The sequence below is a fragment of the Bos indicus x Bos taurus genome, chromosome 12 (assembly GCF_003369695.1).
Source record: "Bos indicus x Bos taurus breed Angus x Brahman F1 hybrid chromosome 12, Bos_hybrid_MaternalHap_v2.0, whole genome shotgun sequence".
Classification (NCBI taxonomy): domain Eukaryota; kingdom Metazoa; phylum Chordata; class Mammalia; order Artiodactyla; family Bovidae; genus Bos; species Bos indicus x Bos taurus.
In genome coordinates, this window is record NC_040087.1 from 51,879,047 (window position 1) to 51,901,857 (window position 22,811).

The following is a 22,811-nucleotide window of genomic DNA, read 5'->3' on the forward strand; positions in this document are numbered from 1 at the left end:
GTCTGACAGCATGAGTTAATATGCCCTCATGCTAACTTGAAATAGCTTGAGATACCTTAAAGTGATGTAACTGCTAACCATGGTAACAAATTGCCAATACAATTTGTACATGTTAATTATATGTGGATTCAAATTTGACACTTCTTTTGCTTTGTTCTACATTTGTAGAAAATTCTTAGTGTATACTGGTTTATTGTAAGGCTATTTTTAAAACGTGGTATCTTAACAATACTGCATTTATCAAGTATCAAAAAAGCACCAAACAGAAAACTGAAGTTTAAAAATAAAATATACTGCATAGTTTCTTTTGAAAACACAGGGAAACTTAATCTAAAGATATAAACATGCATGAAAATATTAATTTCCTCAAAGTCTCAATTTCTCACCATTAAAACATATAAATTAGTTTTCATATTGTATAATTTTATAGACTAATGAGTACCATTACATATGTATGTATATACATATATATACATACACAAATACACACATATCTACAATAATCTAAGTCATCTTATCCTCAAAGACTATTCTGAAGGCAAAAAAGTTCTGCCAAATAAAATTAGAAAACTAAAGTATGCTAAAAATCTAACTAAATTGATGAGCACCAAATTGCAGCTTTAAGACAATAAGCTTCAAGGCATAGAAGAGACAAAATAAAAGAATAATTTTTATGGTGAAATACATGACCAAACATTCCCAATGCTTGAGCACAGAGTTAGGAATTATCATTTTTAAAATGAAAAAGATAAGTATCTCAGGAGAATTAAATACAACATATAGTGTATGTTGTGACAGTGTTATTTTAAAGGCCTCAATTCCATTTTGTTTAGGAAACTTAAATGTCAAGCTTAAGAATGAAATGAAGCTTTTGACACCCATCTAAGGACAACATATTTATTAACGGTGTAGTAAGTAAACATTTAGTATTTACTAAGACTGAAAAACAGGTCTATGCATACACATACACACAAATTTGCTAAGAAAACAAAACTAATAAATCTGAGGTATATTAAAGCTGTGACTACCATGCATCATTAGGTATCCCAAAAGAATTAAATTGGACATAAAAGGCATGAAATATATGCTAATTTTACCAAGTACTCTGAGTAATGTTATATGAGAATATCAAATGATATTTTTCCTTCTCTCCTCCAAATCTTCAGAGTCCCCAAATTTAGAAAAATCAACCAACTTTCTATATGTGAACATCAATCAGCCTAAGTAGGTAGAAAGTGGTTTGTATAATTGCATGGAGACTCAAGTTGCTTCTATAAGAATTTGAATAATATTAGCATTGTAAATATATCTGTGAATATTTCTAATGAGGTATCATCTACTTTCCTTGATATAAACTTTGTCACTCAACCTCACAATGTTAAAAGACCTCATTTATGACAAAGTAGACAATGAAGCGTGCCTATAAATTTCAAATCTCTAGTATCTATTTTTGTAATAGAAGTAAACTTGCTTTCCAAAAAATTTAGGCTCTATCACAGGCACTCAAATGTTTCCCAAGTCATGTGCATAAATTATTTTTTCTCTCTTTTTAAACTTATTATTTTCCCTGGTGTATGAAACATTCTACTAGCTTAATGTGCAGTTTCCAAATCTTAAGAATTTTAATTTAAAATCAGCTTTCCCCAGGTATCCTTGAACATACATCACAGTATTCATTCTCATTTAACCATTAGGGTTATGAGCATTCGTATTTATTTAATTGTGGAATTCTAGCCAAAATAATATGATTTTTACAGCTATATTTACTTTATCCTCTTATAACTGTATTTGCCCTTATGTCTTCACTAGATGAAGGTAGACTAAACACACAAGCATGGGCTTTGGAATTATATGGACTGGAGTTTAGAACTAGCTCCACTACTTACTACTTATGATCTTGGGAGAATAGTTCTCTTCTCTCATTGGAAAAATGAGAATAATACAAACTTAACATCAAATGGATATACTGAAAATTAAATGAGAGAATAAAGGTAAGAAGCATAAGACAGTCAGAAATTATTTTAAGCAGTATGATCATACTAAATGCTAAGAATTAAAATTTAGCATTCAACAAATGTTGAAAGTCTGCCACAAACTAAATGAAATATTTAACACTTTGGAAGAAACAAACAGGAGTAACAGGGGATCTTAAGTGAGTCCTAACCCTTAAGGAGATTAGAAACAGAAATAAGAGGTATATAAATACAACTGGGCTAAAGAGAAGGAAAATAAACTAGGCATTATGAGTAGCTGGAGAAAGATGTAAGCCTTTTCTGCTTTTACAAAGTGCTACCTGAGCAGGAAGGGAGAAAGTTAATTTCCCCAGTATGTAGAATCTTTCTGTCCTCAATTCATGCTTCACCCTTATTAACTATTAGTTACCAAACGCAGCATGACTTCGTAACTTTGGACATTTGATTCTCTAATGTGAAATTCCTTAACTCTTTTACGGCAATTTTTCTTTGAAACCTCCTCAAATGTCACCTCCTAAGTGAAGCCACTCTGTAACTCATCATCATGCAACTTAACTTTGTGAATACTGTACATCTATCACATTACACAGAGAGCACTCTAAGGACAAGAATTGCACTCTTAATTATTTTGTATCCCCTCCCCTCTGCCTCTTCACCCAACACCTTCTTCCCAGCTTAGTGTCTGGTACATAGTAGGGACTCATATGCTGAATGAACAATTAGTGAAGTGATAACTAACTACATGGATGAACAATGTCAACAGAAATTTTTGAGCCTGGCCAATTAGGAAAGTATTAGAAAAGTTGCGGGGGAGGAGGGGGGAAGGAAGCAAAAGCATTTTAGACAAATGAAATAACATAAACAGAGACTAAAATGTAACGTTAAACAGTGTATTCTAAAAGGGGCAATAAGTCTAACAGACCATGAGTACCTCACAAGGAAGTATCTGTGTTCTTCATAGTTATCCTGATTCTTTCCACTGATTTAAAAGTCGTTTTAGAAAGAACACTCATAATATGAATGTCTAATGCTATTTAATCTTTAAACAAGAGCATTACTAAAGTCATATTTGAACCAAATTAGGGTGTCATTATTTTTTAGTAAATTAATGACATTTAAGGGCTTCCCTGGTGACTCAGACAGTACACAATCTGTCTGCAATGAAGGAGAACAAGGTTTGATCCCTGGGTTGGGAAGATCCCCTGGAGAAGGGAAAGGCACCCTACTCCAGTACTCTTGCCTGGAGAACCCCATGGTCAGAGGAGCCTGGCAGACTACAGTCCATGGGGTCACAAAGAGTCAGACAGGGCTGAGAGACTAACACTTTTACTTTCAATGACATCTAAATAGAACTACTGCCAGTCAGGCCAAAATGTGGCTAAAGAACATATCTACAATGAAAACCAGTGTTCTGCAATATGAGTACAGAAACAGGACAGGGTAACAAAAATCACTTTAAAGTTTATTCTAAATATGGCTATTTATGGTAATCTTTTTAAAAAACAGATCATCAAATATTCAGTGTTCAGTTTCCAATCCCTACCCCTATTCTCCCCATCAGTTTGCTTGAGTCAGGCTCCAAATATGGTACATCCATTCATGTGAACACAAAATTCTTTTAACTAGACAAAGTTGAACACGGTAACGTAAAGATTGCTCAAGGAAACTTTTTGGTACTTTTGCATCTTTTTAAGTGAGTGGCATCAATCCTTGATAATCTCTAATTTTATTTCAAACCTGCCAGCTTTCTGTTTAACTGAATAGTTTTTACAATGGTTAGCCATAACTGACAGCTGATTCATTCACCAACGAAGTATAAAAAGGCAAAGTAGGTGGCAAGTTATGTCTCCAGTAGTAAAAGAAGTAAGAGATGCAAAGGAAGCAGCAGCAAAGTACATTTCTTTAGCTGTATTAGTTCCCTGAGGGGATGAGATGGAATCATATGCTCTGTCCTGCAGAGTAAGGTACTCATGAAAAGCTTACTGACTGTCGAAGAGGCCTGACCTGGTCCTAAAAATCAAAACCCTGGGAAATCAGCCTGTTCCTGCCTATGCCAGGCTCTGACTCCAGTTTTATCTAACATCCACACTGAAGCAACTTTACACCAGTTCTGTCTGAAGCCCCATGCCAGTTGTCACACATATCCTCTGTCCTCTTTGGTCAAAAACATGCAATGCAAATCCTTATTTAGGTCATCTACCTGTCCTCTTATTTGTATACCAGAACTATGTTAGGCATCTTCCTGATCCAACAGCTAGTTATTCCCATTTGTCCCATAACTTTATACTGTACCTAATGGGACCCTTTCTCTGATGGTAAACAAACTCACTTTCAAACCTCGCAGGTCACAGTGTTGCCAGCACCTGTATATGTGGATGTGGCCACATTAACGATCCATTTCATTCAATAAAATGCTCTAAGTATGAAATCAATTTCAAATATGCTACATTATCACACAAATTGCCTGTCTCCTTCCAGCTCTTTTAGTGCAGTGTGTTCACTATACTGTTGCATTTTATTAAGTCCTCCAAGTCCCTTGGACCCTCCACTAATCCTTTCACATTTCTAACTTAAGCTGCAACCCACAGCTGGTGCTCTCAATCGCTCTTTCATCAGCACCTGAAATTTCCTTTTGTCCCTATTTCAGCAGCCCAGGAAGTTCTGGCCAGCACTGTCTGCTTTCCTGGCTCTTTTAATTCTGGAGACTCAGGGCCATGGGGGAAGAAGGGTGTCTCCAGGATGCATCTATCCAGTGGTCTCACTGGGTCCTTCCTGGTGCAACAATCCCCAAACAAGTAGTTTTCTTTGTCAGATCGTGCTGTTTCTCTCAAATATTACTACAAATTCTTATGGCTTTTCTAAACTCTCTAACATAACTCAGTTGTTTTAGTCTCAGCTAATGGCTTTTCTCTCTTCTCTGGAAATGATGGTTTCTTTCACCTCTTCCCTTTCTCCCTCATTCCTAAAAACTTACCTACTGCCACACACACCATCTCCCCATTCACAGAAACAATTCACCAGTGTGCCCTCAATTCCATTTTCTCCTCTTTTTTCAGCCTTCAGATTCCTTTTCTGTATCTTTGATGCCCACCTTTTCTACTGGCATCTTTTAATTTATAAGGATCTCAAGTCACTATCATCCTTAAAAATTAAGGAACCAGAAAAATCTCAGCCTTCTCAGTGATACCAGATACTCTGAGTTACATCAAAAGAGAATTCATGTCATGTTTCAACATAAAGACAAACTAGAAAATACCAAAAGCTACTTCCTTTTGCTTTCTGTCTCCAATAAAGTCAGTGATAACCTCTTCATTCACACAGCAGTGGAAAGCCATCGAGTATTTGTATGGCTCACTCCATTTACCTCCTCTCTCTCTGACCTCACAACTGTCTGCTAAAACCCATTTCTTGGCTAAAGTTTAAAAGCATCAAGTAACAGAACATGAGGATTCCAAAACGAAGCCACGGGGTTCAGAATACTCCCTGCTCATCCTTGCTACCTTTGTTTACTCTCTTGTCTTGTCTGTATGAATATCCTCCTCCTCCAAAAGCACCTCCTCAAATGAGCCACAAAGGAATTAGGAAAAAAAATTGTGAAGCAGAGGATGTCGTAAAGATAATATAATCTAACATAATGCCCTATTAGGGTCTTAAAATACACAAAACCCTATATTGGTCAAAATTTAAAATATAAACTGCTAACAAAATAAACACAATGGCTACTGTAATTACTGCTTTAAAATATCATCTTCATTATCCTGAAGAATATTTGGTTACTATAATGAGAGATGGATTAAAAGCATTCAAGGGAAAGTTTCTAGCCCCAGATTAAAAAAAAACAAAAAAACAAAAAAAAGCAGTAGACCAAAACTCTCTAGACTTTCTTTATCATGCATCTATTAGTTAAAAATATATAGACAGCTTCTTTCCCCATTGTACTATATAAAACAAATACAAAAGAACAGAAAAAAGAATGTTTAATAAATCCAAACAGAAGTTCTATTATGTTCTTTCAAAAGCATCATTTTATATAACCACCCTTTTGGAGAACATTACTCTGGACTATCAAGGAGAAAAACAAACAACATAGGGACTGATTTGATAGAGCGAGCTTTATGCACTGATTCTTTTTAAAGAAATTCTTAGTTTAAAATACTAAGGTTATTTTTAAAATAAAAATTTATCTGTAGTATATATTAGCAGTGTCATGTCATTAATGTCATTCTTCAACATAAAGTCAAACTAGAAAATACTAAGAGCTACTTCCTTTACCTTTCTGTCTCCAGTAAAGTCATATATTTGGTTGAGATGAAAAGGAAAACAAAAAAATCACACATTTCTGCTCAAATTATAAAGAGAGCCATGGGTTCCTATCAGAGTTAGTGACTTTTGAGCACTGGCTATATGTACTCCACTGCATCTCTCAAAGAGGCTAATAGAACTCTCACAGACTCTGAGATTCAACTAGAGCACTATGGCACTGCAAGTTTAAAAATCCATCTTGTTTTAATGAGGTAGTATCATACACCAAGAAAGAAAAGATTCAAACTTAAGACAACACACAAAATTACAAAACGCTACCAAAAAAAAAAAAAATCATACGTGTTTTTGAAATGAATAGTAATACCGAATTCTTAAATTTTAGTGTTGAGTTCATTCCAAACAGTAGTGTGAATAAGGAAGGAAAAAAAATGTCAACTACTCTCATTAGCCACTCTCATTCCCTGTCTCCCTGGAAAGAAATCAGTAGGCCTAGTTTTAATTTACTGCTTCCTCCTGTAATGGACTATATAGTATTAAAGGCCTTAGCCTTGCCAAACTTCACCTTTATTAAACAGAAGCTCTCAGAATTCAAGCACTTGAAGTTATTTAGTTGTGGTTTACCTCAGAACTGAGAAGCCTTAATTAAAGAAAGCCCTGTAATGAGGACAGGGTACCCCTATAATCGTCTTTAAAACCACCTTTTACTTACGTCAACAGGGACCAGAAGACTTTTCCCAAGATGCTGATTAAAAGAGAGGCACCAGGCTTCGGTATAACCGTTCATGTTAGGAACATACTTCTTTATCGTCTCATCATTGAGCCTCAGCCACACACCATCATCATTGTGGATCTATGGGATACAAGCAACAGAAACAAGCCATGCCCGCCTGTCACTCCGAGGAAGGTAGCAAAGTTCTGAAAGGCTCAAAGCAGGCAAATAATGGTGGACATGGAGATTAAGAACCTAGTTTTTGCATAAGTATGGGAGAACCTTTTAGGAAAACAACCAGCAAGCCAAGCAATACGATAATCCACATGGTGAGATAATAAAACACATTGTCACTTAGAAGTAAAAGCACAAAGAAGTCACACTTTGAGATAAACACTTCAATAATAAAAGCAGAGGTTTCCCAAAAGAATACAAGCCTTTCTTCCCCTCAATTTAGATTTTAATAATCAGAAGTTACGTAATTGTATTATTAGAAAAATGTCCTGTCCAAAGTTAAGTGATACAATAAACACATACAAAAGCAAACAACATTTTAAAAGTTCAAGAAAAACCACTCATTTTCACTGAATTCTCATACTGGCTCTGACTAGTATGTTAATTTTTATGCTAAAAATATAATTTTAGTTATTTATTGATAAAGAAAAATAAATGCAATATTTGAAACTCAATGAATAAATTTTTAAATTCTGTGAAACAATTTTCCAAATACTACCCAAACTGCTTAAAACATATTCTAACAAAAAATTTAGTAACCTTATATCATGCAAACAGTGCAAAAATTTTTCATCCAAAATTTATTACCAAGTGTTTCTTTACAAATTACCTCATCAATGAAAGTGATGGTTCCATTGACCTTCACTATGCCTATCTGCTCACTCTGAAGAGAAGGGTGGCTACGGATACGCAGCCCTGCACTGTCCTTGGCCACAAATTTTCGAACCTGAGAAAGGCAAAGACAGACAGATGAAACAGGGAAATCATGGAAGAGAGACCTTATAAGTGGTAAGAGATAAACAGACTTGAAAGTATAATTCTGAGAAAGCTTCCAAAATTATTTGTAGCTGGTCTTCCTGTGCAAATAACAATGGCTTATTTTTAACAATAAAGAGAACATTTTTAAGTATAAAACTGTAAATCACTGAAAAAAATAGAAAATTATTTGTATATTAATAAGTTAATTTCTAAACTTTGAAGACATGATAAAAAGGAAAAAAAAAGAGCCTTTTTTTCCTTTTAGGAAGGTATGATATAAATTCTATTACCCATGTTTCTTTTTTTTTTAATAAGTAAGTAGTTTACTAAAATTCCTATAGCACTTACTCTTTAGATGTTAGGAAATGAATTTAACAGCACAGGATACTTTAATCTTGAGAACTTTACACACTTTAATGTCAACAGACGTTTTGTTAATTGTAAACTTTCAATAACAGGAAGTATACAGAGTCTATAAATTACTATAGCATTATACCAAGAAACCAAAAAGTACAGTTTTATACTTGAATTACCATGAACTAGTCTTCAAGTTTATTTAGGAATACTTAGAATTCAAATACTGAAATAAGGAAAGTATTAGACATTGGATGGCCACCTTGAAGGATCAGTGAAGAAAATTAATAAATTTCAGACTGATTCATGTTCTGATTTCATTCTCCCCTAACCTTATTTGGTTGAGGCTCAGTCTTTGGTTTGACCAGCTGAGTTCCTGGTGGTATCATTCCTTTTGGTGGGTCTTTTACTTTGACTTCTAGGCCAGCATCTGTAAGAAAAGGAAGGGAACTGTAACATTTGAGAATATAAGGGAGGGAAGACCCTTAAACCTAACTTCATATACATTCACAGGCTGTTTTAGACAATTAAAAGAAATATCTGAATTCTGTCCTTCAAGGTAATTAATATTTAACAGCTAAGAAATAGATGAGTACTTGGAAAAATGACTGTGAGATTCCAAAGGGGAGTCTCAGGGATTCAGGAAAAGAGGAGGGGCTATAGACTGACTATATTAAATAATAATGAAAATTTTAAAATAACAAAAAAAGAAACCCTCGTGTGATTGAACATTATCTCATAACATCTGATCAGAGCACTACTTGTCATCTATAACAATTATCTCATGAGTAACAGGCAGCAAAGCTTGGTGTTTACAAGCTGGGACTCTCATGTTAGACTTGATTGTTCCTAATTCTGTCATTAACTGTTTGACTCTTTAAGAACAGCACCTAGTTCACTGAGCTGCTGTGAGAATGAAATGATTTTAAAAATACATATAGAATATATAAGATTGTATAAAAAATTTTGATATATATTAAATACTCAATAAATGTTAGCTATTAGCATCATCATTATCCTAATGAAAATTGTCCTTGCCTACAGTCAAGCAAGGTCCTAGCCTACTATCAGTTTGGTCACCTCTGGTGAAAGCTGAGTTAAGAAGTTAGGGAAGAAAATGAATGGTTCTAAGTGACTATGAATCTTTTTCTTCAATGTCATTCCAGAAAATATGTATGAATATAAGTGGATTTTTCTTATTTATGTTAGTTTTCTTTACCCACTATTAGCAAAGATTGGCAACCCATTCCAGTGTTCTTGCCTGGAGAATCCCAGGGATGGGGGAGCCTGGTGGGCTGCCGTCTATGGGGTTGCACAGAGTCGGACACGACTGAAGCGACTTAGCAGCAGCACCAGCAGCAGCAGCAAAGATAAAACCTTTCTTGACTGTCTCTACTTTTGAACTTCTGTAATTTGTATCCCTTGCATGTCACTTCTTATATTTTACTTCCTGTGATTTTGTTTGCCCCATTTATCTTGCAATCATCAGTAAGCTGTTCACTTGACAGGAACTGTCTTATCTAGAACAATGTTTCACTTAGAACCAACAGAAGTCTGCTGAACTAAAGGCTTTAAGGATACTCTGAAATAAAAGAGTACAGCAAAAGGCTGCAGCTAAAGGTGTCTAGGATGGTACAGATGAATCTGATATATCTAATCCTATGGTTGTTCTTTAGTTGCTAAGTTGGGTCTGACTCTTTTGTGACCCCATGGGCAGTAGAATGCCAGGTGTCTCTGTCCATGGGATTTCTCAGGCAAGAATACTGAAGTGGGTTGCCACTTCCTTCTCCAGGGGATCTTCCCAACCCAGGGATCAAACCCATGTCTCCTGCACTGGCAGGTGGATTCTTTACCACTTTGTCACCTGGGAAGCCCCAATCCTACAGTTACACTACATTTAATGCATATTCTATATGTCTACAGTTACATCAAGGTAAAGCACCTCTTTATCTTCACTGTAAAAACAAACTGAAGTTTCCCAAAGGGTATTTTGGCGGAATGTTGGAACAGTATTACTTTTATCTCTACCCCCCTCTATCTCTTCTCTACATGAAAAGGTTTCATGATAAGTATTAAATGAATTGAGAGGATTTTTAATTTCAGAATGTCTTAAAATTCCAAATATGATAATATGAATTGGATGAATATCTAAGATGAGACTACAATATATGGGGCATTCTAAATCTACCTGATCACAGGAACTCATTTGCTTGAGGAGCATTAGAAAATATAAGTGCTATAAGGAATCCATATTGATAAACTTTTTAGAGCTTTCTTGTCCAATTGCTGTCCAATACTTTTCTGACTGTAAAAGCATAAATATCGATGAGAATTACTTTCCAATATTGTAAGGTATTAAAAAAATGATTAAAATTGACATTGCTGTCCAAAGATGAAAGAGGCTGCTCACAGCCAGGAGAGGAAGACGCACCATGACGGGGAGACGAGGCACGCATGTGGTTACAGGGCAGCACGGAGGAGATGGAACTGACTAGGCACACTAGGGAACGCAGGAAAGGAGTCATGAGGGCTACAATGACTCATAAATTACTGTAAAATGTTAAGACCTTGTAAATGCACAAGTTAAGTACTCATTATAAAGGAGGACATGACGCTCCCTACAAGTTAGGAAGTCTGTCCACGTCTGTGATACATGGACAAGGGCAAGCTAGAACAGAAAGAGGATTTTGATTCTAGTTCTTTACACTAAGTAACTCACAACTTTAGAAAAATACCTATTTCAATGCCATCGATGGTAACATGAATAGTGTAGAGCCCAATAGCCCCTGGAGTCCAGTTGGCACAGTAAGTGCCATCATTATTGACACGAATCAGCATATTCTCACTGGGTCTGAAAGGAAATAAGATGAACACTGGAGTATTTACTTTGGTTAAACAGCTGACATCATCATGAGCATGTATCAGCAAACATTAAATTTCTGATTATATGATCACAATGACTAGCAATCTTACTGCCCTGTCATGGTGTTTTCCTACTCTCCATGATTAAATTCACTCTTTCCTCCTCACCACAAACCTCCAGCACCCCTCTTTCTGACTCTCAGCTGATTGCGACCTCATAAGTTTCTTCTTTTGAAAAACATAAGCAATCAGATACAACCTTAAGGTTGCAATTAGATTCAATCTCCTTTGCTCTACCTCCTGTTACAATGGCAGGAATGCCTGGGTCCTGTCCAGTGCCAGCCCCTCCGTTTGTGCTCTGGATCTCATTCACTCAACACTTCAGTGACACACTTCTCTTGCTCTCTTTTGTTCATCATTACCTTCTCCCACTTTACTGGATCATTTGCTTCATTTCTATAAAAACTTCAAAACGTCCCATCTTAAACACCTCCTGTTGATACCATACCTTTCCCTATAATACAGTCTCATAGCTCTTTCCCCATTTACAGCAAAACTTACCTGAACAATTGTCAACAACCACTCTCCATGTCATTTCCCATTCTCTTCCAACGCTTATCCTAACTATGCTTTTGCTCCCAATACTTCTCTGCAATTGATTATGTCACAGTCACCAATGTCCACCATGTCCCCAAATTCAGTGGCTGTTTCTTTATCTTCAGCAATCCTCAGTGGAATTCGATAATAACTTACAACTCCTCCTTTTTTGAAAAACCTTTTTGCTTCTGCAACATTCTTCTGATTGTTCTTGCATCTCACTGGCCACTCTTTCTAGGTGTTTTGTCGGCTCTCTCTTTTCTGACTACCTAGGATTGCCCCAGGACTTAGGTCTAGGTCTCCTGTTTTCTTTCAGTGTCATCTCTGCAGTTGATCATTCATCATTCATCAATTTTAAATACTGTATCTATAAAGATGATCAAAAATTTATTTCTGTTCTGAATTTCAAACTGGTATTTCCCATTGCCCTGGGAATAGCCCCTGATGAGCAAATAAAACAGTCGGCCAAAAAAACATGCTTCAGTTTGGAGTTAACAGAATTACTCAGAGCTGAAAATCAGAGTTCTCATAACTAAGTTCAATAACAAGTGCAACATATATTAAAATCACTCTGCCACTCCATTAGGTGACGGACAGAAGGAAATAAAAATAGAAAAAACAAGCCAATTTATATACTTTTAGATACGAGTTATTTCTGTATTACCTTAATATTATGTAACATATTGGCAGTATTTATAGTTCAATATAAATACATGCTTCCTGCAAATCTACACATTATAAAACCTGTCGTAAGTCTCTACTGGGAATTTTAAAATGCTATAAAATATTTCCTTAATAGACAAGAAAGTTGGAACTCATGGTGATCTTAGTTGTAAGCAGCTGACATGTCTTGGCTAAGCTTTGAGGAAATGATCCTTACCTCTTAGGAGTTGGTGATGCAAAACGCAGTTCTTCAAACGAGTAATTTTCATAAACCTTTAAGAAAGAGACCATCAAGAATCACAAAATCATTAGAATCATTCTTAACTAATGCAGTGACAGAACACTCAATAAATGGTACTGAGACAACTGGTTATCCATACAGGAGAAAAAGAAAAAAACTCAATTACCTACATCACACCACCTACAAAAGTAAATTCTAGGTGTGTTAAAGATGTACATGTAACAAACAAAACATCAACAAATTCAGAAGAAAAAAAGGACAATGTTTTGAGCATACTAAAATTTTAAATTTCTCCAAAACAAGGACACCATAAAGAAATGGCAAAGATCAGCCTTCACCTGAAAGGGATTTGTAATTCATTTAACCAAAATGGGATACAAAGCCATAATCCATAGAGAACATAGAGAACAAATTAATATAAAAGAGGGAAACAACACAAGAGAAAGGTAAGTAAGACAAATCACTGAAGAGGAAATCTGAAAGGCCAATAAACACTTAAAAAGTTACTCAACTGAACCAGAAATCAAGGAAATGAAAATGAAAACAAGATAACCGTATCACAGTCATCAAATTGTGGTGAGAACCAAATGCGGGTGAGAACATGAAGCACCTAACATTCTGACACACAAATCAGGGGCCTATAAATTTTACAAGTACGTTCTACAATCCAGCAATTCTACTTCTAGATATGTATCTTAGAGAAACTCTTGTTCACGTACAAAAGGGAGTATACATAGTTATCTGTAAATGTTTGATATAAGAAAATCTCCTTTCCTGAAACAAGAATTAATATCTCTAAGAGACAGTTTGGGAATGGCATTCTGTAACTTCCCTATCCTGGGCCTCTCAGAACATTCCTAAAATACTGAATTCAGTCCTGGTAACTCGACTTTCAAAAGAAATTACACAAACTTAAGTATGCTACCAGGAAACTAAAAGAATGCCTAGAGAGGTAAGGAGGCAAGAAGTTAAATTCTTTAAAGAAAAGTTGAATGAGAATGTTTAGCTTTAATTCTTTAACAGTCAAAACTAAAACAAACAAAAAAAATAGTCAAAACTATTAAATTTTTAGTCCCTTTATTTATTCAACCTCAATCATCTCAACTTCTACTTTTAGTCACTCGCACTGAAAGTCACGGACCTGTGACACTACCTGCTCAGTTTTCTGCCTCTGTAACTCCTAACTGTTTCTATTCTTAAGACTTCTAGTCCTTCTCCCCTCCCCAGAGTTCTCTCCCTGAATCCACTTTTATTTTCCTTCCAAATGAGCTGGATTCCACTGACCTTTCTTTAACCACCAGATGCCCAACTTCCTTTTCAGTCATTGTTTGCTTGTTGAATTATCTGGGACAACATCCATGCCGCATCAATCTAAATGATTATGATCATTTTCTTTCATGTTCATAAGACTCATACTGCATTGCTAATACAGGATCTTCAGTTTCAACTGATTCTCCAAGGAGGGCTGATAAATCTTTTCTGATTACTTTTTCCTCATTCTGTACAATGACTATTTCATTTTTTCCCCTTTGGTTCAAAATCTTGATCCTAAGATTCATCACTCCCATCTCCAATCTAAGACATATAATTGCTATCATAAATAGTCCCTTGGCCACACAACCTATAAACTTATTAGCAATTTATTTTATTTTCCCTCTCCTGGTACAGTGAAAGAGGTAAGAGTTCTCTTATTTACAGCCAATCCCTTTTTATCTCTCGGAGTATCTTCATTGTCCCTTCTCAAATGTCTCCTCATCAGTACTAAAAGATGTCTTTCTATATTCAATCTCAAGACTCTAAAGCCTTATCTCAATTCTATTTCCTCTGTCTCTTTTTATAACCAAACATCTTGAAAGACTAATGTACACTCATTTTATCTTTAGCTATTATCACCTCTTTTTAAAATTTTTATAAATTTTATTTATTTTTTAATTGAAGGATAATTGCTTTACAGAATTTTGTTGTTTTCTGGTAAATCCCAACATGAATCAGCGATAGGTATACATACGTCCCCTCCCTCTTCAACATCCCTCCCATCTCCCTTCCCATCTCACCCCTCTAGACTGATACTATTTTCACCTTCTCTTCACTGCAATTTAATTAACCAACTATGTCTCTAAAGCTGCTCCTGTCAAGATCGCTGCTAGATCCTTTTCAAAACTTCACTTCTGCAGCAAAACAACATTAAAGCTCCTTAATATGCTTTCTGTGACTTACAAGCCATGGCATAAGGCAGCTGGGGAAGTAGTTAGGAGATAAAATCTGGAACCGACTCCCTGGCATTTGGGTGCCCTTTGACAACTTACTCAATCTCTTTATGCTTCGGTTTCCACATATGTAAAATGGGAATAAAAACCAGTGATGTATAGGGTTGTTATGAGAATTAAATGAGTCACCATATGCACCGTAGTGGTAAAAGGGCCAAAGGTAAAAATCGGTGTCCTAGTTTCTACTAGCCCTCTGGCTGGTATTCTTGCCAACATTTTTGTTTCCCTTCTCCATTTTTTTTTTTTAAATCTAGTAAATCAACATTTCTCAAAGTGCAGCTTTTGAATATAAATCATTCTGCATATTTGTTTTATGTATATAAATTCTGGAACCTCTTTTTAGACCTACTGAATCTAAATCTTTGGATGACAGGAAAATCTCCTTTTTAAGTAAGTGCTCCTGGTGATTCTGATGTGGACAAAAGTTTGAGCATCATCATTACTGACATTCCTCAGGACCCTGTCCTGGAAGGTCTCTCTTCTCAACATGTTAGACAGACATCTCCTACTTCCATAATTTATGAATAATCCAAGTACTGATGATTCTCCAATTCTTTTCATGAGGTAAGACTGTGATCACATCAGGTTTGTAGTTTCAGCTTCTTTTTATCTATCTTCAGATGGATATTTCAGAGGTATCTAAAACCACATCCAATGCTGAATCTGTTATCCTCCTCAACCCAAAACTGCCCCTTCAATATTATCACTCTTACTACTCAAGCTCAAAACGTTTTATTTCCTTCCTCTTTCTCTTTTCAGCATCCCCATTAGCCACCAAGTCTTACTTATCCTAAAAATCTCCTGAATCTATATTGACTGACAACTCACTAGTCCAAGGGATGAGCATATCTCACCAGATTAAGTCAGCAGTCTCCTAAACAGACTTAAACCAAACCATGTCTCTTGATTACCCACCCAATTACTTTCTCCATAATCCACCATAATCTTTATAAAACCAAAAATTATGTCATTCCTCCAAATGAGAGCCTACAATGGCTCACACTGCTCTCTGAAAATAGCATAATTCCTAACTTTGATTTCAAATAATGACCATCTTGATAATTTAGATTAACACTGCCTCTAAAGATTAACTAAAAAAAACGAGACAAAAATTTTAAAAAATCTGTCTAAAAGCCTCAAGCCCAAAGAGGGAAGAAACCCAAAGAGATAAGCCTAACATTTGGAAGAACCCAAAGCTGAAGGGGGCCTCAATAATAAGCTCAGAGTCTTGAAGGGGTATGTCCGAGAAATAATGGTGATTTGAAAATACACAAGCATTTTCACAGGAACTGAAATGTTTGCTACATAAATGAATGGTAAAAAATAAACTTTTTCTGGGACGTAAAATAAATTACCTTCATTATTGTTATGGCAATATATCGAGCCTCCTTCACTATCATGGGTTCATACGAAACATCCAGCTTTGGGGAAGTAAAATAAATTACCTTCATCATTGTTATGGCAATATATCGAGCCTCCTTCACTATCATGGGTTCATACGAAACATCCAGCTTCGGGGAGGCTAGTCCGCCAAAGGTCATGTCGGTATTAGAAGATGCAGGTGGTACTGCAGGACTACCAGGAATCCTCTGAGGCTTCTTTACTTGCTCTTGTTGCAGAGATGTTTTTTTCTGAGAAACAGGAACGGCTTTCACTTCCACCTAACCAAGATATTATAAAATCCAAATGACATTATTATATAACTGTCCATGACACATCAGAAGAAAGCAATTTACAACTTTAAACTGGCAATTCTTTAAGTTTTATGTTACCACTTGTCCCCCTAGGGCATTCCTTAAAGACTATTTAACAGTGCCAAATGATTATGAAGAATGCATCTCAACAGGGATCCTGGACACAGTGCAAAAGAGAGGCTTTGTTTTTGGGAATAAATAATCACAAATATCAAAACAAAATAAAAACATGTGCCACCATTAATAACATCTAGGAAAGGATAGTAAAATGTATCTACATTCTTACTGGCATTACTTTCCAGTAATCTTCACATATTTTAAAGCACTAAACTCAACTTTAGTTATATATACTGTTCTGCAAAGAAAAAGAACTCTACTGACAGATGTCTTACAACTCAACAGATAATAAAGCAAATTTTATACCTAAAACTTAAACATGTTTATTTACTTTGCAGAAAGAGTACTATTAGGTGGTTCTGTCACCAACATGAACTATGAGGGCCAAACAATCTAATTAATCTTTCAAACTCAGTTTCTTCAGCGATAAAATGGGGTGTCTTTTATCTGCTTTACTATAGAGATGCAAAGAACAGATTTCCTAAGGCGTGTTAAAACAATGAAAGCACAAACTACCTCATAAACAATACTCAGAAGTACCTTCCAAGAATTATAACAAAATATTACATTGTTGTTTGCTATGCACTGGCAAAAAACACTTGGTCCCTCAGTCAGTCAGTCAGTTCAGTCGCTCGGTTGTGTCCGACTCTTTGCAACCCCATGAATCGCAGCACGCCAGGCCTCCCTGTCCATCACCAACTCCCAGAGATCACTCAGATTCACGTCTATCGAGTCAGTGATGCCATCCAGCCATCTCATCCTCTGTCGTCCCCTTCTCCTCCTGCCCCCAATCCCTCCCAGCATCAGAGTCTTTTCCAATGAGTCAACTCTTCGAATGAGGTGGCCAAAGTACTGGAGTTTCAGCTTTAGCATCATTCCTTCCAAAGAAATCCCAGGGCTGATCTCCTTCAGAACGGACTGGTTGCATCTCCTTGCAGTCAAAGGGACTCTCAAGAGTCTTCTCCAACACTACAGTTCAAAAGCATCAATTCTTTGGCACTCAGCCTTCTTCACAGTTCAACTCTCACATTCATACATGATCACTGAAAAAATCATAGCCTTGACTAGACAGACCTTTGTTGGCAAAGTAATGTCTCTGCTTTTGAATATGCTGTGTAGGCTGGTCATAACTTTCCTTCCAAGGAGTAAGCGTCTTTTAATTTCATGGCTGCAGTCACCATCTGCAGTGATTTTGGAGCCCAGAAAAATAAAGTCTGACACTGTTTCCACTGTTTCCCCATCTATTTCCCATAAAGTGACGGGACTGGATGCCATGATCTTCGTTTTCTGAATGTTGAGCTTTAAGCCAACTTTTTCACTCTCCACTTTCACTTGCATCAAGAGGCTTTTTAGTTCCTCCTCACTTTCTGCCATAAGGGTGGTGTCATCTGTATATCTGAGGTTATTGATATTTCTCCCAGCAATCTTGATTCCAGCTTGTGCTTCTTCCAGTCCAGCGTTTCTCATGATGTACTCTGCATATAAGTTAAATAAGCAGGGTGACGATATACAGCCTTGACGTACTCCTTTTTCTATCTGGAACCAGTCTGTTGTTCCATGTCCAGTTCTAACTGTTGATACCTGACCTGCATACAAATTTCTCAAGAGGCAAATCAGGTGGTCTGGTAATCCCATCTCTTGAAGAATTTTCCACAGTTTATTGTGATCCACACAGTCAAAGGCTTTGGCATAGTCAATAAAGCAGAAATAGATGTTTTTTTGGAACTCTCTTGCTTTTTCCATGATCCAGCGGATGTTCGCAATTTGATCTCTGGTTCCTCTGCCTTTTCTAAAACCAGCTTGAACATCAGGAAGTTCACGGTTCACATATTACTGAAGCCTGGCTTGGAGAATAGGCAACCACAAAGTAACCAACGCTTTAAAGACCATTTTAGCTCTTCATCATTCTGAGGGTCACCCAAAGTTTCTTCTGTTCTTTTCAGATACTACTTCTATGGCTGGCAAGAACAGGTAATTCAACAAGAAGATCTTCACAGAAATAGAAAGAAATGCATAAATGAAAGTGACAATATTACTTAAGTAATTGAGAGACATCCCAGGAGCGTGGATTGTTCTTATCAGTGTCATTCTAGGGAGTTAGTAGTTTTGAGACTCTCCCTGTCTACATAAAGTGCAGGTAGCAAACATGTCTCACTAAATAACCACAATCCTGAGTTGGAGCTATGAGAAATCAGTATTTGGATTGACATTATGCTCTGGAAATATTAAAAACCCATCTGACTTTTTTAAAACACAGAAGTTTAAAGATAAATAGAAAAATTGTTCAGCTCATATACATGCCACCATTAAAAGCTTTAAACTTAAATATAACAAAGGAAAAAAAAAAGTAAATGCTTCCAAATCTTAAGAATTTGATTTTAAATTATAGCTACTATTTTCATATATATTATTTTGATTTAATATTTCTTTAAACAACTATATTTACCCTCAGTAAATTAACAGGAGATGTACATCTGCCTATATACCACCAACCTTGAAATAAATCAGTAAATAATTTCATACTTTGTAAGTACTGAGATAAAAAATGATAACCATTCTGCTTTCTTTTATAAACTGTGCTTCTTTGTAAAATTTGTGATTTTTTTATTTCCTATGCATTTTTCTCTTTTTACTAAAAACAATTTCTTTGGAGTAATCATTTTTATAAGTTAAAAAAATATCAGTAACAGCTGCTGTTTTAAAAAAGGATTCTGGATCTCAAAAATATTATCTGTAAACCAACTTTTATGTTCCAAATAATTGATTATTACTCTATCAGGATACTTCAGGAGTTTCTGATAAGTCTAAAATGTCCTGAAAACTTCATGCACTAACAGGCTGAAAATGAAACATACTGAATTAATTTTGTTTTCAGCTAATATGATAATGTGGTATCAATAAATCTAACATCAATAGGTATGCAAGTCACTTTTCCTAAATAGTATTTATTGGAGTTTCCTAGAATATGCTTTCTATATTATAGATAAATCTGATATGAATCTGAGTATATTAAGAGGCTTCAGGATTCTTGTTCTCAAGAAGCAGACTATACAGGCCAAAAAAAAAGAAGAGAAGAAATGAGAGAGAGAGATGGAGTTCCCTGTGGTCCAGTGGTTAAGAATCAGTGCTTTCACTGCCATGGGCCTGGGTTCAGTCCCTGAACCTGGGACCTAAGATCCCACAAACCACACAGTGCAGACAAAAACAAACACACATAAACAAAAAAGAAAGGAAAAGGGAGAGAGAGAGATCACATGGCTAAAAAAGAACCCAAAGAGGAGAACAAAAAGAGAGCATAAAGTCTGACTCTGAAATGTGAGATGTAAACAGCCCAGATACTAAAATGCAGCAAGAGACAACAAAAGGTGCAAAGGAGGAAACATAAGAAAATGCAACTAAAGATCTACTGTAAGCACAATAGTAAGTATGAACATTAAAAAGAAATGAAATGTTATGCTGACTTGGAAAATAGTAACTATGATACAGGCACATGAATAAGGGACTTACTGTGGGCTCAGAGAAGGGATTTAACAATTCACAAATACACTTTGAAATGAGAAATTCATCAATGAATACACAAAACCCTTCAACATATTAAAGCATACTGTATTGGGACAAAAATTCTGTCCTTGGGTAGGGTCATTTTTTTGTTATCACTATCAGAATTACTTTACTCTCTACTCCCATTTTTTTTTTTACAATTTGTGATGCTTTTTACATTCTAAAGAGTAATTCTTAGCATGAAAACACTTTGATGGGGTATGATCTTCCTTAAAAAGGTAAGCTAGAAGAGAAAATGTAAGAGTGAAGCATACTGTATGGATATGTATTATGTATACTGTATGTAATTAAAAGAGTACATACTCTTCTATCCTATATATGTTTGTTTGGGTCACGATGAAACTCTTGCGGGGGGTCATGGCCAAAACATTGAAAGCCACTAGTAAAGCCTGAATTTTCTTTAGTATCAGGGCCAAATGCTTTTCCATACAGTTTTACTTACTGGTCTTAAGACATATGAACTATTGTCCTCTTTTTTTTTTTTTTTTAAACTATGAATCAAGTAAGAGGTGCCAGTGGTATTGTGCTTCTCCATGGTACAAATGAAATAATGTACCAACTAGTTGAAAAAGTGCTAGTATATTGAGGTAAAATCAGCTTCTCTGTGAGTAAAAAAGATTTCAAGGCTTAATCAACTCCAAATAACCTAATCATTTTGTAAATACAACTTCGAGGGGCCAGCGTAGCTGGGGATTGCCTATACAAACTTTTGTTCGATATTCACTGTTTTCAGAAATCTAATAAAAGTTTTAAATAAGATATTTAATTAATATATAACATAGAGGACTTAATTTTATGTCTTTACTATAATATGCTCTAAAATGTCATTATTTACTAATGTCTCAGGGAAGAGGTGTTCAGAGAACTATATTCTTCAGTATAGCACATAACTAGTTCCATTCCTCATTCTTTTACAATCCAAATTTAGGTATTTCTGATTTATTTAATAAGTATCAATATTATATTTTAAACATTGCTTCAGTAGTACTAAATGCAAAACATATTAAAGTCTTTTAAAAACATATATAAAATTTTTAAACGTATTCTTTCATTTATTTGTTCAATGACTAATATATGATGGTCTTCCCTCTGTGTGCTTAGCACTCTTTTGATGGACACTTTCTTATCCTCCCTTTGAATCACCATGGCATCTAGCATATCTGAAGCAAAATCCAAAAAGTATAAAACTTGGATAAGTAAGTACTGATTAATGTGAACAAGTCATTTAAAAATTTTCAGCTTCCTTCACTGCATATAAGTAAGGAGCGTACTGCAAATAGACTCTAAGCTCTTGTCATTTCTAAAATTTTATGAGTTACAATAGTGCATAGATGTCTACTAATTTAATCCCACTACAATTACCTTCATGTTGGGAACGTGTACCACATCCCCATACTGGTCTTTCGTTTGCACCGTGATGGTGGTAGGCCAACCACACCGAATATCATCCTTATTCAGAATCAAAGATGTTTTCTGAGGATCAGCATAGGAATCTGGCTGAAGCCACCTAACAGGAATGAAAAAACAAGTAAACAAAAAGTCAAACATTCATCAATATCTTCAGTGATTAAAATGAAACTAGGCCAAATGAATAAAACTATATTAAACAAAGTGCTAAAAGGATTATCATTTCCAACTCAGTAATAAGGACCATGGGCTTCCCAGATGGTGCCAGTGGTAAAGAACCTGCTGGCCAACGCAGGAGACGTAAGAGATAAGTGTTCGATCCCTGGGTCAGGAAGATCCCTTAGAGGAAGGTATAGCAACCCACTCTAGTATTCTTGCCTGGAGAATCCCCATGGACAGAGAAGCCTGGTGGGCTATGGTCCACAGGGTCGCAGAGTCAGACACGACTGAAATGACTTAGCATGCACACACAATAAGGATAACAAGTATTAACTTCCTTGGAAATCATTAATGACAAATTCATTAAACAAATATGCTAAAGCTTATGAAATTTTTGATGATTACAAATAAATCAGAAATATCTGTAAAATCAGAAAGTGTGAAATTTTAACTATGGCTGGTTTAAAATAACCAAGAAAATGAATTTAGGTTGTATATACTTAGAAGTCCCAAATAACACTACTTAAGGAAGGTCTGCCTAATTGCCAACCTGAAGACCTGGGAAAGAGCAGCATTTCTGTCAAAACAGAAACATAAGTGACATTTTGCTTGCTGGGGAGCAGAAGGTTGGAAATACACTACCTTCTCTTTACACAGCTTAGTAACGATTTTCCCTCACTACCATTCCTTCCATGCAAATTCTATTTTTTGTGATATCCATGCCTGAATTCTTTGCATGATCTACATTCAAGTTGTCGTGTGAGATGATTGATGAGTAAATTCTGTGATGAATACTACACAAAAAGGTCCATGAAGAAGGCAGTGAGGCTGACTTAAAAGATGTTTTCTATTTTTCTCCAATCACCACTTTGCTTTTTAAAAACTAAAAAGTAATCTCTGTATTTTTAAGATTAAAGCCAGAAAGAGGGTCATATTTCTGTATTTACTAGT

General features: G+C 35.7%; 1 protein-coding gene across 18 annotated transcripts in view; it reads right to left on the reverse strand.

Moving 5' to 3' along the window:
- Positions 1–22,811, reverse strand: part of MYCBP2 (MYC binding protein 2, E3 ubiquitin protein ligase) — a 270,681-nt gene that overhangs the window by 71,412 nt on the left and 176,458 nt on the right. For all 18 annotated transcript variants that reach the window (XR_003513823.1, XM_027557742.1, XM_027557733.1 and 15 more), the window contains 7 exons: positions 21,657–21,801; positions 16,368–16,583; positions 12,632–12,687; positions 11,028–11,143; positions 8,625–8,722; positions 7,790–7,906; positions 6,946–7,086 (listed from right to left, as the gene is read on the reverse strand). Coding sequence is in view for 17 of the 18 variants with exons in the window: in XM_027557742.1 (XP_027413543.1) it covers positions 6,946–7,086; positions 7,790–7,906; positions 8,625–8,722; positions 11,028–11,143; positions 12,632–12,687; positions 16,368–16,583; positions 21,657–21,801 (889 nt within the window). In the remaining variant the exon portion in view is untranslated. The remainder of the gene's footprint in view (positions 1–6,945; positions 7,087–7,789; positions 7,907–8,624; positions 8,723–11,027; positions 11,144–12,631; positions 12,688–16,367; positions 16,584–21,656; positions 21,802–22,811) is intronic.